The sequence below is a fragment of the Austrofundulus limnaeus genome, unplaced genomic scaffold (assembly GCF_001266775.1).
Source record: "Austrofundulus limnaeus strain Quisiro unplaced genomic scaffold, Austrofundulus_limnaeus-1.0 Scaffold672, whole genome shotgun sequence".
NCBI classification, from domain to species: domain Eukaryota; kingdom Metazoa; phylum Chordata; class Actinopteri; order Cyprinodontiformes; family Rivulidae; genus Austrofundulus; species Austrofundulus limnaeus.
The window spans coordinates 231,209-247,783 of record NW_013953074.1 but is presented as its reverse complement, the minus strand read 5'-3'; the positions used below and the strand labels follow the sequence as shown (position 1 = coordinate 247,783).

General features: G+C 39.7%; 1 protein-coding gene across 1 annotated transcript; it reads left to right on the top strand.

Moving 5' to 3' along the window:
- Window positions 1-278: 278 nt before the first annotated feature.
- LOC106531769 (zinc finger RNA-binding protein) lies at window positions 279-16,204 on the top strand (the record flags this gene model as incomplete). The annotated part of the gene is given in 8 exon segments (XM_014027690.1): window positions 279-403; window positions 539-620; window positions 9,136-9,415; window positions 9,619-9,757; window positions 11,724-11,942; window positions 12,135-12,379; window positions 15,490-15,690; window positions 15,898-16,204. Coding segments are annotated over 8 exon segments (1,510 nt in total), but the record flags the coding sequence as incomplete, so codon positions are not given.
- Window positions 16,205-16,575: the final 371 nt, after the last annotated feature.

Genomic DNA, 16,575 nt, shown 5'->3' with positions numbered 1-16,575 from the left:
ACATGTGAAATATACAATTCTTTATTATGAATATTTTCATTGTCCTTTAAAAATGTGCATAAACATATCTCAATATGAATTTGTGTTGGTTTCATTAGATAATCAACTTTTATTAAAATGTATTTCATGAAATAAAGGCTGGCTTTGTTTTTTTTAAATGTTAATTAAATTTGTTACTTTTTTTTAGTTACATTTTTTGTGAGTTTTGATCCATGCAGGTGACAGATCGCCTCATCATAACGCACTAACCGCACCCAGCCTTCCCACGGCTCGCAGTGCGCATGCGCAACGACAGCATTTCCGGGTGCGACATGTAATATTAAGAGGCTGGTGTACATCGAGGCATCGATAAAACATACGAAACCAATGATTCCTATATGCCCAGTTGTCTCCTTCACCTATGGTGAGTACCGTTAGAAGGCTTAGCATCATGTATGTGGAAACGAGTCGTTTGGAAGGGTTTTATTATCAACAGTGAGGCTAATRATCAAGCGCTCCGCATCGGTTAGCTTAGCCTCATCCTGTGTGTCCTCCGCAGTGCCCAGCCGGCTCGGTGAAGATGCCAAAATGGCTACCGGCAACTACTTTGGGTTTACTCACGGAGCTGCTGCACAGTACAGGTGAGGGGTCTGGATCCATTTGGTTCTGTCTGGTTCTTCTGTGTGGTCAGTTTGTAATTTGTACAGGCTGTAGATCCTATTGTTCCTGCTGGGAGAGGGGGGCCTTTGTGACTGCTGCAGCTGGAGGTTTGGTTCGGTCCAAAATGGGTCAGATTCAGGAACTGTACCAGTTATTCAACACCAAACCAGCTGGACTCTGCAGGTCTTTAACCACAAACATCAGATGTAGACACTGCTGTGTACGTCTGGGTGATTGAAGGAGGCTGTTGTGTGGAGGGGAGAATAAAAAAAAAAACAGTCTGTAAATATTCTGTTCAGAACCAGTAAAACTAGCTGTCAGAACCTGCTGTTGGTCAGCGGCTCAAAGACTGGTTTACCACCTACAGGACTGGGAATCTTGTCACACTTCAGGGTTGGATGATGAATCAGAGGGCTGGAGCAGAGAATTAGTTAGATCTGTTCCTGACTCAGGAAAAATATAATACAAATATCAGAGCTGACAAAATAATTTTATTAGTAATGGTCTTACCTGACAGGGCTACATGGAGAAAACATTCAGACATTTTATTGTTAATCCAGTTGTTTACTTCCTATTTGAGAATTGTGGTATAATTTACAATGTTCACAACAACAAAAGCTTCTTGATAAATACCTTTTTTAACAGCCTAATATGTGATTTTAATTTGTTTTCACCTACCTGTATACACAAAATTCACCAAACTCTCATTTGTTAACACAGTTTTTTTTCTTCAGAGGCAAAATGTGAAAATGACAAAGAATAATACAGTTTTATCTGTAGTAAAAAACTCAATCTGTAGGTTGAATATTCTGAGCAATATTCTGAATATTAACAAAAATATGCAAAAATTATGATAATTTTTGTGACAGAAAACCACTTTTGATATTCTTCAGTGAAATTCAGAATGGCAATAATACAAAAAATGTAAATTTTAAGAGCTGGAAGTAGGCACTTCAATAAATGCATTGTCCATGTGTGTTGTGTGTTAAGTAATTAAGTATGAAGTAATGCTGCACTTACAACAGTGAGGGTCAACTTTTGATGACCTCTAAATCCTTAATGGGTGGTCYGAATTCAGAAAAAAATAAAACTTCTCTCAAATCTCAAATAGGTATTTTGCCTAGTCAAAATATAATTAGAGATGTCCTAATTAACTAACTCTAATCATAAACCAATAGCCTAAATGCCACGGTCATTAATGACGTATTTCCGGTAAAATTCCAGCCACGCTCCTCCCTTCCACTCCCTGCTTACTGCCTATGTTTTTAGCGTGAGCTGCTAGTACTAGTCCGTGAAAAAGTCACAAAAGTTAAAGCATCTGTGATCTACTGGTATAAAACGTGAGTTCTGTTGTGTGTCGTTGTGTTCACTAAGCAGCAGGTACGATCGAGTAGTTAGTTTTTATCCATTTTCCTTTAGATGAGGAGGTGACAGCAGTGGATCCTAGCAGGGAAAACTTATCTTTAAAAGCTCACGCTTGCGTTTGTAATTGGCATTTCTAACCTGAGGATATTGAAGAGTCAGCATCAGAAATGAGAAGACGGTTACAAAAGGGAAATGTACATTTATCCCCTTTTACTGCCAAGACGAGGGAGGAAAGACCTCCTCCACATGACAGCTAGCAGGAAGCTAACACAGCAGCCGGTACAAAGGTAGGTGTGTGCGCGCGCGTTTGTGTTATATGAAATGTTTTTATGTGACTTTGTCGTTTGTTTTATGCAAAAGTAAAACCTTATTAGAGTGTATATTACAGCGTAGACTAAAGCCAAGTGACGAGCACCCCCCTCCCTCCCCCCGAGCACCGAGAGCAGCAGAACCTCTGCCTGATAATCATTATGTTTTCAGTTCACTAACGTCGGGGAAACCGATCCAAACCATACAAGTAGCCCATCGATTTAAAGCCCAGACTCTGCTCTTTCCAAAAATATAAGTGTCACAGCTCTACGTGAAAAATACACTGAACAAGCAGCCAAGGAATAGTGAAAAAGGCTAATTTATGGAACCATAAACATGAACGTCTTTCCTTTGTTTTTATGGCTTTAATCCGCTTTGGAGTGATTTTTTTTTCCAATTGGCTGGACCTATATGTCTCCTGTGTTAATGTTGGTACATGTAATATGCTAATTCTGTACTGTGGAGATCATTAAGAGTCGTTTGTCGGATGAAAAAATCTTTCGCTAACACTGTGTTGACCGTGAACCGGAAGTGTTGGGAGTGGCATCAAGTGCTGGGCCCGATGTCCATGGCATATAGGCTATTTCAGATATCTGGAATGCAAGTATAGTGAGGCCGATTGTATGTCATATTGGCCTGCCGTACCCATCTCTATTTGCATCGTTGGCTTCATTTGGCTCAACAGCTGCTGACAGGGAGATGTTGATGTTTTAGAAAGAGGGCTTAACCTTTTTAGAGTGCTTCGTGTTTACATGAAGCACCACCACACCGCTGAATTACTGCAGTCCTATCTTATCTCTGTTCTATTTGTTTTTCCATCTGTGGTCGTTTGTTCATTCACAGCTGATTAGCTCATTTCGGTGCAGATATCCACTGTGTTGGAGGTAACTTGTTGTTGCAGTGTTGTTAGCATGGTGTAAACAGACTGTTAGCCCTGAGCACTAGCGTTGAGCATGTGGTGTACGTCATCACACACTAACGTAACTTACATCAATTTTTTTTTTTAAATTATCACTAACTATATATATAATAATAAAACTTTTCTATCACAATATTGAATTCTTTTCCAGCACTAATTTAATTTAGCCTTAATTTTACCAATTTTTATTTACAGTGCTGTCCTGGTAAGTGATATGATTTCCTCCGTGGAAAACCTTTTATTTTTTTGACGGTGGTGATGGAAAAAAGTCGTGAAAATCAGCTATGTGCTCACGTTCAACAGGATCAAACCAACTGCTCTTCTAGCTTTTAACAACTGGCTTCAGACAAAAGAAATCATTCAGACTTCAGACAAAAAAATCAAAATAAGCTGCAGAAGGCAGAGCTGATCAGAGTCCTGCTCCTCAGTGCTGCAGCAGCTGCAGTGCTCCTCATGAACAAACACATCCAGGAAGTTCTACCCAATCACACGGTTCGAGCTGCAAGGTCCGCATCGCAGAGTTCTGACTGGGGCAATGCACAGGACGGCTGTCACCAGGGGATAGCAGTGGGAGAGCAGACGGAAGTTGCGCAATTTTTTTGTCATTCAGCAGGAGGAACTAGACGTGCACCTCAAAGTATAAAGCTAGCTTTATCTTTTCACAGATTAGCTGTCTCATATTCTACTGTCAGAACTTAGTGATGGTTTTAACAAATATGTAAGAAATACATTTTTATAAAAGTTACCTACTGAAGCTTTAAGATTTGTTTTCATATAAACTATTTTTTTTGCTAAATTTTGCTAGCATGCATGGGACATAAATAAAAAAAAGTAAACTACACAGTGACAACATGTGACTACATATAAACCAAACAGTTTGATAACTGTACACAGTGTATAAGTAAAATACATGTAGTTGAAGGTAAAGTGAGAAGTAATATCTGTTCTTTGGCATGAGATCAGGGCTGCAGTGGGACTCATTTTCAGCCCTGGAGTTWGATGCCTCYGACCGGCCCACTATAGATYRCGACATATTATTATTAAAGTGTTTTTTATAACCTCTAAATAATCGATAATAGTGCACTATTCTGTAAAGCCTTGTAATTCAGTATATTTTATAAAAATATTTCCAATTCAGTGCAAGTGGTGTTGCTTCACAATGCAGATTTATTTCAACATACTGTAAGTGCACATCTCCACAATTATTATTTAAAACATATCCTTATCAACAATATCAGAATCTAGACTATATTTTGTTCATATAAGTGCAGTGAAATAAAGGAATAAAGAAAATATTCAATCAAAAAATATAAAAAGTGTTGGACTTTCTAATAACACTGTCAGCTCTTATTCTTCAACAAGGAAACAGTTCCATCATAACTAAGATTTTACAAATATGTGAACAAGTTAAATCTCTACACTATTCTTTACATCAGAATTTATTTTTATGTAATATCAAATATTAAGCAAATTAGTGTTTGCAGATATCTAATCCTTATGAATAAAGAATAAAAACATTTTTCCACTGTGCTTCAAGTTTGTTACAATATTCTAATGATGCCATTATCTTTTTTCTCTTTGCATAAGACTAGCTTTCAAAGAAATATCAGATTATGAGATGGATTTATTTATTGTTATTTAATCAAGCAAACCCATTGAGATTGCTGATGTATTTTACAAGAAGCCCAGACCTAAAGAGACCTGTTGTACATGTTTTTGGTCTGTGGGGAAAACTGGAGCACCTGGAGGAAACCCACATGAGAACAAAAAGAACAGGCAAACTCCAAACAGAAAGAGCCCAGGTCCAAACCAGGGATTGAACCCAGGACCTTCTGGTTGTGAGACATCACTGCTAACCACTGATCCATCATGCTGCCAGATGATCAGAAATAATATTCCCTTAATTCACCTGCACTTGTATCAAAATAAAAAATAATCTGTAAATCTTTAGCACATTTGTTATGGAAAACACATTTTGACCATTTAATACATGACATCACTGTCACTCCATCTCAGGGACTGTGTCACCAATTTGGGGGTGAAGTTTGAGTCTGATTTTAAATTTGACAAACAGATCAGCAGTGTTGTTCAGAAGAGTTTTTATCAGCTACGTCAAATAGCAAAGGTGAAATCAATCTGGGCAAGATCAGATTTGGAAAAATTAATCCATGCTTTTAATCACAGTTTGTCTCGATTATTGTAATTCACAGTAAATTGGCATTAGTGAGACCTCTCTCTCCTGCCTGCAGCTTGTGCAGAACTCTGCTGCTCGTCTTTTAACTCAGACTTGTAGGTGTGAATATATCACTCCTATCCTGGCATCCCTTCACTGGCTCCCTGTACACTACAGAATTCAGTTTAAGCTGCTGCTCTTTGTTTTCAAATGCTTGAACAATCTTGCTCCTCCATATCTGAGCTGCTTCAACCCTACTGCCCACCCCGATCCCTAAGATCAGCTGATCAGCTGCTGCTGATCATCCCTAAAGCTAGGCAGAAACTTAGAGCATAATCTGTTGTCGGTCCCATGTTGTGGAACAGTCTTCCCCTGAGTGTCAGACAGGCTTCATCACTTCCTGTTTTAAATCTCTTTTAAAAACACACTTTTATTCTTTGGCTTTTAACACAATGTGATTTTGTTTCATATTGGCAACTTGTGCTCACCTGCTGTGACCCTGATTTGTGTTTTATGTTTCTTTTATTGTCTTAACTTGTCTTACTGTACAGCACTTTGGTTGCCCTTGTGGTTTTTAAAATGTGCTTTATAAGTAAAGTTGATTGATTGATTGAATACATAATGTCAAAATATGCGGGTTTGATTCATATTACTTTCATCTTATTCCCTTTTAATTGTGGGTTTTGTGTATATTATTATCTTACTTTTAATTGTAAAAACACAACAGGTTTTTATTGTTTGGAAAGTGGTTATATTGATACTAACATTTGTTTGTTCACACTCTGCAGCTCACCTGTTCCCCTCATCACTACTGGATCCTGGCTCTGCTTCTGACACTAAATCACTTTTTAAATAATTCTTAGGACAAATCTCTATTTTTACAAAGCTTTCTGACCATCAGCTCAGTTACAGAAATGTACTGAACCCTCTCAGAACACTTTTCTTTTAAAGCAGGTCTACATCATACTCATCATTATATTAATTCTAATAATATTCAGTCAATGAGTGATCCTACCTGCTCACTCTGGACCTGTGGGCTCTGGAGCAGAATGGTTCTGTATCTTGGTTCTGACTTGGTTCTGACTGAGAAGCTACAAGACAGTTTCTCACTTATGTGGTGTTGCATCATAACGTTATGTTACTGACTTGATAATTAACTAACTTTAACGGTGGTTTGCGGACACAGTTCAACATGTTGTCTTACCTGTCCCATCGTCCTCAAACCACAACAACCTCCTTTTACTGAAAAAGTTGCTAATTTAGCTGCATCAGTTTCCGTAGCTTTCCTCGTTTTTAGCTTTCTCCGGCTCCACGCCATGCTAGCTTTTTCCATCTTTCAAACACTACTGACTGCGTGCGCCATGTTACGTCAGAGTGCAAAACAACGACAAAGAAAAGGAAAAAAATACGAGAGGTGGAGGCAGCCCTGGTGGTATGGCAAGCCATTGTATCATATAAATGGCTGGTAATACAGGGAAAGCCGTAGAAGTGATCTGATCAATAACTAACACGTTACCGGCCCTTGTGGCCCAAACATCAGTCCGGCCCACCGGGAGAAGTCCAGATCATCCCGATTAGCCACTCCAGGCCTGCATGAGATGATCTTTAAATGGATCAAGTCTTTTAACTGTAGTTCTGTGAATACTGAGCTGTTTTTGAAAATACCAGCCTGTTTTCATGTTCACAGCTTGAAAAACTGAACCATACACATTACCTTGTTGTCCATATCACACCATGCTGCAGGTGCTGTAGCAGCTTCCTCTGCTGTTTGGGGCGGCTGTGGTAGAGTAGTTAGGGGAGTCATCCTGGACCCGGAAGGTCGCTGGTTCGATCCCCGTCCAGTCAACTCATTCATTGTGTCCCTGGGCAAGACACTTCACCCACCTTGCGTACTGATGGTGGTCAGATGGTGGCACCTGTGTATGGCAGCCTCGMYTCTGTCAGTGTGMSCCAGGGYAGCTGTGGCTACAATGTAGTTTGCCATCATCAGTGTGTGAATGTCTGTAGTGTGAAGCACTTTGTCCTGGATGGATAGGAAGGTGCTATATAAGTACAGTCCTTTTACCATTTTTACCAGTCGCCTGCAGCTCAGTGAGGTACGGCTGTTGACAGTATCCAACACTTGTCCTCTGGGTCAGACCTTATAGAAGTCCAAGTACTTTCAGAGTAGAAAATACAGACTCCTTCCATCACCCACCGTCTCTGAAAGTGAAGCACTGCAGAATTTACAAGTTGCTGTACGATTTCTCCTGGTTGTTGTTTTGCAACTACAATATTTATGTTTACAGTTGAAATAAATGTTTATCAAATAATGTCTAATTATAACTGTGGATCACTTTAACTCTTCGCCATTGCACAATTTTTGGCACCCCTGTGAGAAAAGTATTCTGCCAGGGGCTTTTGAGGAGAACCGGTTCTCAACAAAAATGTGTGATTTTCATCACACAGCCACTTCAGCAAGAACAAAAGTCACCTTTTATGTTGATGTAAAATAAAACTAAATGGTAACTGGACTGTATACTTGCATGGAACCTTTCTKTCCAACCAGATACTCAAAGTGCTTTACAATCTGTGTCCTCATTTATTCAGCCACACATTTATACAGACTCTGCTGATCTCTACAAAGATAATCTTAATATATCATTCTAGTCTTTAGATCACATTCATAAACTGAGGGAACACACCATAGCTAAAGAGGGAGTCAGTGTATTACACATTGACACTTTGACATGTGAAGGCATACTGTTGGAATTTAACCACTGACTTTCTTGTTGAATGACAACTGCCATAAACACTGAACTACAGTCTACTTTATTTTTGTAAATAGATTTATGTTTATAATTCCTGGTTTGTGGGGTTTAAATCCTGATTGATTCAGTTTACGAGGTTCAAAATTATCCATACTTACAGAGGTCAACATGAGGGCTTTTAGGTCGTCAACCTATTTTTGTTTCTGACAGCCAGATCCCTCCTCCAAGTGAAATCAGGAATTTAAGTTCACTGCCACAAAGACTGATTTTTGTCATCTGTGAAAATGAAAGGAGAAAAAAAAACTTGTTTTGGTTTTCTTAAAGCAGTTCAGCCAACAATGATGACACAAAGTTTATGATTCTTTCAACCAATAAAGACAGTGAGCTTTTTACCCAGTCAGAGCAGAGCAGGGCGGGTCATGCTGTCTGATTGACAGCAGGTGTGCACAGCATTGAGACAGACTGCAGGTGAAAGCCCTCAGCAGAAGACTATGTACTTATTTAGGGCAGCACAATACTGTATATCATGTATTTTCATGGTGATAACAGCCTGTACAATAGGCATATCGTAAAAAACTGCATAAACTACAATAAATGGTTGGGTTAATATGTATTTGAGTTTTGTCACTCAGACAGAATCTTGTAGTATTTCACCAATCAAATGGAGCCCTTCTTGTAATTGGCCAGTTGGATGGATGTCTTCATATTTTCAGAAAACAATATAATAATAATCAAACAATTTAGTTTATTTTACTGTTATAAGTTTTCTGTTTCTGTTTCTCATCCTGTCTCACCTGACCACACATCACTGATTTGTACTCTGTATTTAGGAAGTACTCAAATGGAGCTGCTTGTACAGGGTGTGAGAAAAATAAATAAAATTCATCCCTAATTGAAAMAGTTGTAATCTAATGCTTGTGATGTGACTGAAACGTTCCTATAATGACCCTGGAACATTTCTCTCTGTGTTGTGTTGTTAGTCAGCAGCCAGCAGCGGGGGTAGCCTACACCCACCCTACTACAGTGGCCAGTTACACAGTCCACCAGGCGCCTGTGGCGGCACACACCGTTGCAGCGGCCTACGCACCCACTGCTGGTGCTGTTGCCGTGGCGAGGCCAGCGCCTGTTGCTGTTGCAGCAGCGACCGCAGCGGCCTATGGAGGATATCAGACGACGCATGCTGCCACTGATTATGGATACCCCCAGCGTCAGCCAGAGGTTCCCCCACCACCACCTCCAGTCACCTCACAGAACTATCAGGTACTCACAAGCTGATGATGTACATTGGTTTTATTCCCATGTCACATCAGGTCAATGATGAACAAATCTGCCATCATCTACTTTAGCCCTGAGAAATGCTCAAGACAAAGCCTGTGTTCTTAGGCTTCTAAGTTTGTTGATCATTTGTAGACAGCTGGAGAATAACATATCAACTCAAACTGTTGGACTTGTTTGCTTTCCAGGACTCGTACTCATATGTTCGATCCACAGCTACAGCTGTAGCTTATGACAGTAAGCAGTATTACCAACAGCCCACTGCTACAGCTGCTGTAGCTGCTGCACATCCTCAGCCCAGTGTGGCAGACTCCTATTACCAGACAGGTATGACCTTTACTCCTTTCAAACATCACCTTCTCAGACCAAAGCTGTCATCCTGGACCAAAGTGAAGTTCTGTGCTGTTTTAGGCTTTGTTGTTTTTTCTGCACGGTAGGGCTGGGTGATTAGTTGATCGTGATTATTGATCAAGAACATTTTCAGGCCGATCATGATGATCAGCTGTGAGCCTCTTTRCTCGATCAAACATGACAAAATGTGCGTGACAACAGCCACTCAGAATCCACCTTCACCTGCTCCACTTCTGTTTGTAAGTTGCTAAAGAAACACATACAGAATCGTGGAATTGAACAAACAAATTCAAATCCAGTATAAAATGCTGATTCTTACAGAATTTGCTTATTTGGGCGAGTTTCTGATGTATTTCGGCTGCTGCTGTTAGCTGCTAACAGGCACGCAGGGTGTCCCCCTCTCGACACAGAGAGAGAAAAAAGAAAAATGAGCCGCGATGCACTGCTAACAGACTGGCTAAAATGGCAACGTCCTCCAAAAATATGAAGCAGTTTTAGGGTAACGCTTAGGACAGAACAATGTTCCAGCGGTTCTTCATTTGTCTGGAGTAGAAACTTTCTGTAAGTTTTCCACACACGATRGGCTGGATGTGTAAGAAAACGTGAAGACCACTTCCTGTCTGAGTCTCATCACAAACAGCAGCCGAAAGATGCTGCAAACTCCTGAACACTCAGAAGCTGGAAGTTTATCCAACATTTTGTCGTGTGCAGAACCAGGTGCTTAGAAAAAATTAAAAAGCTTTGTCTGATATTTGATAAAGCTCTGTGAACAGGAGGGGGTTGTGGGGGTTCCTTCCATAACAGAAGTAAATAATGAGCTTAGATGTTATTCAATTGGCAAGTGTGCATAAATTGTTGCTGTTTGTAGGGTTTGTTTCTTTATAACATTTAATGTGAAATTCAATTTCAAACCTTATTTTACAAAAGGATAACTTTATTAATATGAGATTCTATGTTTTACACATGAAGAATGTTTTTTTCTTGGTAAATACCTTTTTAAATACCTCGCAAAAAGAATTAAATGAACCACAGCTATTTGTTATGTTAGTGAAAGTGAAATAACACCATTATTTTTATTTCTGTAGCTATTTATTTGTTAAATTATTTTCATTCACTTTATAATAACACACTTTTTAGTTTAATAAAATAACTGTGATAATCGAAATCAGATGATATGAAAAAATTAAATTGACTTTTTTATTTTTTTTTGCCATATCGCCCAGCCCTACCTGGCAGAGCATTAAAAAGGAGGAAACRCAGCGTCTGGTGATGTTCATGGCTCCAGACAGTCATTGCTAACAAAGACTTTTCAACCAAGTATTAAATGAACATTTTATTTACAATTATTTAATCTGTCCAATTACTTTTGAGCCTCTGAAATGAAGGGATTGTGTTTAAAATGCTTTCATTTAGTCATTTTGTTCAACCCACTGAAAAAGCTGAAAGTCTGAACTTCAACTGCATCTGAAAAGTTTTGTTTAAAATTCATTGTGGTAATGTGGTAACAGAACAAAACACAGGAAAACAAAACACACTTTACATGCAGGGTTTCCCCCTGTGTATTATTAGGCTGGTGGTCTGCCAGGCTTTACATGCCTCTAACCGTATTGTTTGTGGAGAAACTGACACTGAACCTTCAGTCGGTGCTTAAATTCATTTAACATTTCACTTTTAGTCCTGTTTCCTTGTGCATGCACTCAGGAATGACTGAACATTTACCAGCTGTGGTGACCACAGTCCCAGACTGAAACTCAGCAACTGTTTGCAGAAAAACCATCTTTAGATTCGACTCCACTGAACTTATTGTTGATCAGTTGATTTAAAGTCTGAGTCCGGACAGAAAAGAGGTTTATTGTTGTCGAACACAGAGGATAAAACCAAACTTACAAACAAATCATGATATTTAATGGTTCACACATAAACCATTTGATTTTATTTGTAGCTCCCAAACCTGGGTATACTCAGGGGGTGACATCATACACGCAGACCCAGCAGACCCGGCAGGTGACCGTGATAAAACCAGCTGCTCCCAGTCCAGCTTCGTCCACGTTCTCCATCTTCCCAGTGACGTCCACAGTCCAGCCTGTTGCTGCTGCGGCCTCTGTTGTCCCATCTTACTCCCAAAGCCCAACGTACAGCACGAATGCTGTCACCTACTCTGGTGGGTTCTCAGGCGGGGGGTTATATGCATCCTGTATTTCTAAATGTCTGACTCAGCTGTGAAGTCTTAAATGAGTTCCTCGTGTTTCTCCTGACAGGTTTTTCTGATGTTTGCCTTGGTCTGCAGACGAGGCTAAACGTGTCCACGTAGTTCCTATAGTGACTGTTATTTGTCGTGTTTGCTGTTTTTCAGGAACCTCGTACTCTGGTTACGAAGCAGCTGTGTACTCCGCAGCTTCTAACTACTACCAGCAGCAACAGCAGCAGCAGCAGCAGAAACAAGCTGTGGCAGCTGTGGCAGCAACAGCAGCCTGGACAGGAAACACTTTCACCAAAAAACCCACCTTCCAGAGTAAACAGCTTCGACCCAAACAACCGCCTAAACCCCCTCAGATCCACTACTGTGATGTGTGTAAGATCAGCTGTGCCGGCCCCCAGGTGAGCTCTGTTCTAACACGCAGTGTTTGTCAGCAGGACGTCCACTGTCCTCTGCTCACAGAGAAGCTTTGATTCTTTGTATCTGCAGGACTCAACAACTGTTAAACATCTCGGTTATTATGAACTAAAACCACTTCAGGTAGACGTCACATAGTGTCTGTAGAGACGTTTTGTTGCAGGAAATAACTGTGACTAAGCACAACGTCCCGTCTGCAGGGCTCCTACAAGCCGGGGAGATAAAAGAAAAGTCTGGAATCTGATTTTAGTATTTCCAGTTCTGGATAAATTGGGGAAAAAAGATTTAAAATATGTGTTTTTAGTAAAAGCCCAAACAAAAAAAGTACTTTTGGCAGTGATTGGATGTAAAATATGAACAATTATAATGCTCCCCTTTTTGTTCATTTACCAGATCAAACCAGTTTTAGGTTTGATCCATCAGGGTCTTGGTTTTTGACTGAGAACCCACAGGTGGAGACCACAGCCTCTTCAAACCAGATGTTTACAGACTCTGGAGAAAAAAAGACATCATTTTATCTCACTGCCTGGCATTAAATCAGACTTTACATTTGTATTTGTTTTAACACCCAGATAAAGGGAGACAGTGGTTTCTGTTCCTCAGAATCTCAGCTTTACATCAGTGTCAGATTACACAATAAGAAGTGCTGGATCAGCCAATCAGGGTTCGACAAGTTTTTTTTTACCTGCCCGACAYGAAAAATGTCACCTGCCCGACAAGAAAAGTTACCTGCCCGAAACAAAAATGTTCAAAATTTGATAAAATATAAGAAAAATGTGTACTGTATTTGTACTACAAAACTGTTAACATGGTAATACAGAGGTACATAATTTATGACATCTGATTTAGCAGATGCAGAATGTGTCACTAACAGTCAGTCAATTGTTTTATCAAAAACATCTTCTAAAACCTTTTTTGAGACCTTTCCAGTGTTTCCCTTAGAGTACTGGCCTTGCTGCTTATAAAAACAGAATGATCAACAGCAGCAGCTTTGTTTTAAACACAATTTACAGAACATGAAAGTCTGCAATTTGCATTAATTGAATCTTATATAGTGAATCTCATATCTAAGGATACATTTAAGATATCTTGAACTGGAGTCTCCCTACAACTTAATGATAAATCTGATGTTATTTATTCTAGTCAGAATATAATTAGAGGTATCTTAACTAGGTATTTTGAATTGTCAAAATATATTAAGACGTCTATTTATTTGTTTCTTTCATTTATAAAAACAAAACAATCTATGTACACAATTTAAAAAAAAGTAAATCCTACCCTGAATTAAAAGGGTGCTGAGTGAAGAAAAACCTATCATATGTGCCCCTTATTTTCAAAAATCAACTTCAACAAACAAACAAGCTCAAGTTGTAAAGATCTCCAAGTTAAAAAAAATAAGTAAATAAAACAAAACAAAATAATAAAAGAAAACATTTTATTATTTTTTTCCTAAATAACTAATATGTCTAATCTAGTCATGAAACAATTTCAGATAACTGGAATGTAAGAGTGGCGAAGCTAAATAAATGCATTATCAGCCTGCCGTACAGTGAGCCTGTTGAACTGACCCTMTGCTGCTTTGCGCTCAGAGCACAAGCCGACATTAGCAAGATGGATTTATGACTGATTTAATTTCAGATAGTTGGGAGGAAATAAAACAGGTTTTTTGTTAAGTTAAACAAAGTTTTAAGCACATCTTTCTGTAAAACTGTAAACCTCAGCTGTTTAAATGTTTGTAGATCAGATGTTAGGATCCATATTTTACTGAATCATTATGAGGTACCACAGATGCTCTTCTCTTTTTATTATAAAGGAGAATTGTTTTACCTGAAAGAAGACCAGCTGTTAAAATCCTTCACAGATTAAGACAACAGGACATTTAAGTGTTTCTGTCTCTTCTTGTACAAACATTTGCAGACTGCAGCATTTACATTTATGAGCTCAGACAAAATGAAAAGAAATCATCCATCTGGTTATTTCTGAGTTGTTAAAGGACATTTTTACTGGTTAAATATGAGCAATGTAATGTCTGAATGATCAGGGACGTGCACAGATAGACGTCAGGTGGTGCTTGAGCACCTGCCCTTTTCCCTCCAGACCATCAAGTGCCCCTGTTCAACCCGCTTTTTTTATGCTCCATCTGTCGCCCTTGGTTGCACTTCTTATTAAGTGTACAACTATAATGGAAACAGCATTAATATTATTAATAATAATATTGCCCTCATACCCTGCCTTCACCACACACAAGTGCCGTGCGCGCCCGCAGCTCCTGTGTGCTGTCCCTCGGTTAATGCKCTGCGCGCTCKGACAGGAGGAGAGCTGCTGAAACAGCTCCTCTCTCTTCTCTCATCCACACAACAGAGGACAGTTATAACCAGCAGGTAATTTACCTACAGCCCCAGGCAAACTGTGTGGGACTGTCTCACATGTTTCAGTCTTGTCCCGGCGTCGCGCAAGTTGAAACAAAGTCCCGCATATTTGATATTGTTGGTGTTTTAGCTGCAGCAGAGCAGCAGCTCTATGTTTTCCTGCCGTCCTCCGTCAGACACAGATGAAGCTGAATTGTTAGAATTCAGATCATGGAAACAGCTCTATGATGGAGAGACTGAAGGAAGATCCTCCACAGAACACAAAAGCCATTAGTCATTTTGAGAAAATAAACTTGATTATATCCTGATGCATCTCAGTAATCCAGGTAAAAAAATCAAAAATCAAAAATTGTATGTTGTAAAAATTTGATTATAGTTATTTTATAAACACTACAAAAGGTTTTTGTTCTATTGTTGCCAGTTTGTTACAGAAACCAGCCTGTAGAGTGTTGATGAATATTAAACATCTGTATCAGGCGGAAAAAATCTGATTTAACATAGATAAATTTGCACAATGTTCATGATGTGTTTGTAATGTTACATTATTCGGACAGCTGCTGATTCCGTGCACCGGACAAGGTGCCCTCTTTTTACATTTGAGCACCTGCCCCCGAAAATGTCTGTGCACACTGCTGTGAATGATGTTTCATACSTTTAAAGGTTTGCAGTCTAAAAATCATTCTTTAAAAATAGAGCATGTACTGATTAATGGTTCTCTGAATCAGACTTATAAAGAGCACCTGGAAGGCCAGAAGCACAAGAAGAAGGAAGCAGCCCTGAAGGTTTCTCAGAGCAGCAGCAGCGGTGGAAGTGGAGGCGTGTTGGCCCGCAGCGCTCAGAACCAGCTGCGCTGTGAACTCTGTGATGTCTCATGTACCGGCGCCGACGCATATGCTGCTCACATCCGAGGAGCCAAGCACCAAAAGGTACGAGACATTAACACTGGAAGGTGAGGTGACCTGAGCTCAGCAGGGTGAGGAGATGTGGTCTGTTTGTCCTCCAGCAGCACCACTTCATGAAACCATCTGTGAACTGATTAGATGGAGAAATAAAACTATTTTCAGCTCATGTCTGCTGGGTTAGTTTTGGTTCGTTGGATAAAACGCTCAGAAATGCATGAAYTTCTCTTTCAGGTTGTGAAGCTTCACACCAAACTGGGTAAACCCATTCCTTCCACTGAGCCCAGCTTGTCCACTCAGACGCTGTCCTCCAGCACAGCTGCTCCCAGTAAGACGTCTGCAGCCACTCTGAGCAGCTCCAGCACCACCAGCTGTCTGTCTGCCACCTCCTCATCCTCCACCAGCACCGGCGCCCCCTACCTGAAACCCGTCAACATCGTCAGCAGCGGCACGGCTGCGTTCAAGAACCAGGTGGGCCTGTCAGCCGCCAGCTCCACCTCAGCCGGGAAGAAAGTCAGCACCCCTAAAATCAACTTTGTTGGTGAGTCAATAGTGAGGTTAACATCATCGGTCCTGTTTTTATCCTAGAAAGGGCTTGAAGCAGTTTTTAGTAGAGTAGAAACATTCACAACTGGGTTTATTTTTTATTTGTTTAATTTAAGTTTCACTTTTATGAACTGACTTGTAAATGTTCATGTCAAATCCAACAATAATAAATCATTTCAGTTAATTACATCCGTTTCTATGAAAATATCTGAATAATTTTGGCTTAGTTTTAGTTTAGTTTATTTCATAAATGTATACAAAACAAAAAATGATAAAGAGTGATAACAAAATTAACATATTTGAAAAGAAATGGGAAGAAGTAAAAAAAAGCTTCATTAATCCCACCTTTCTCTGAAACTTATTAAA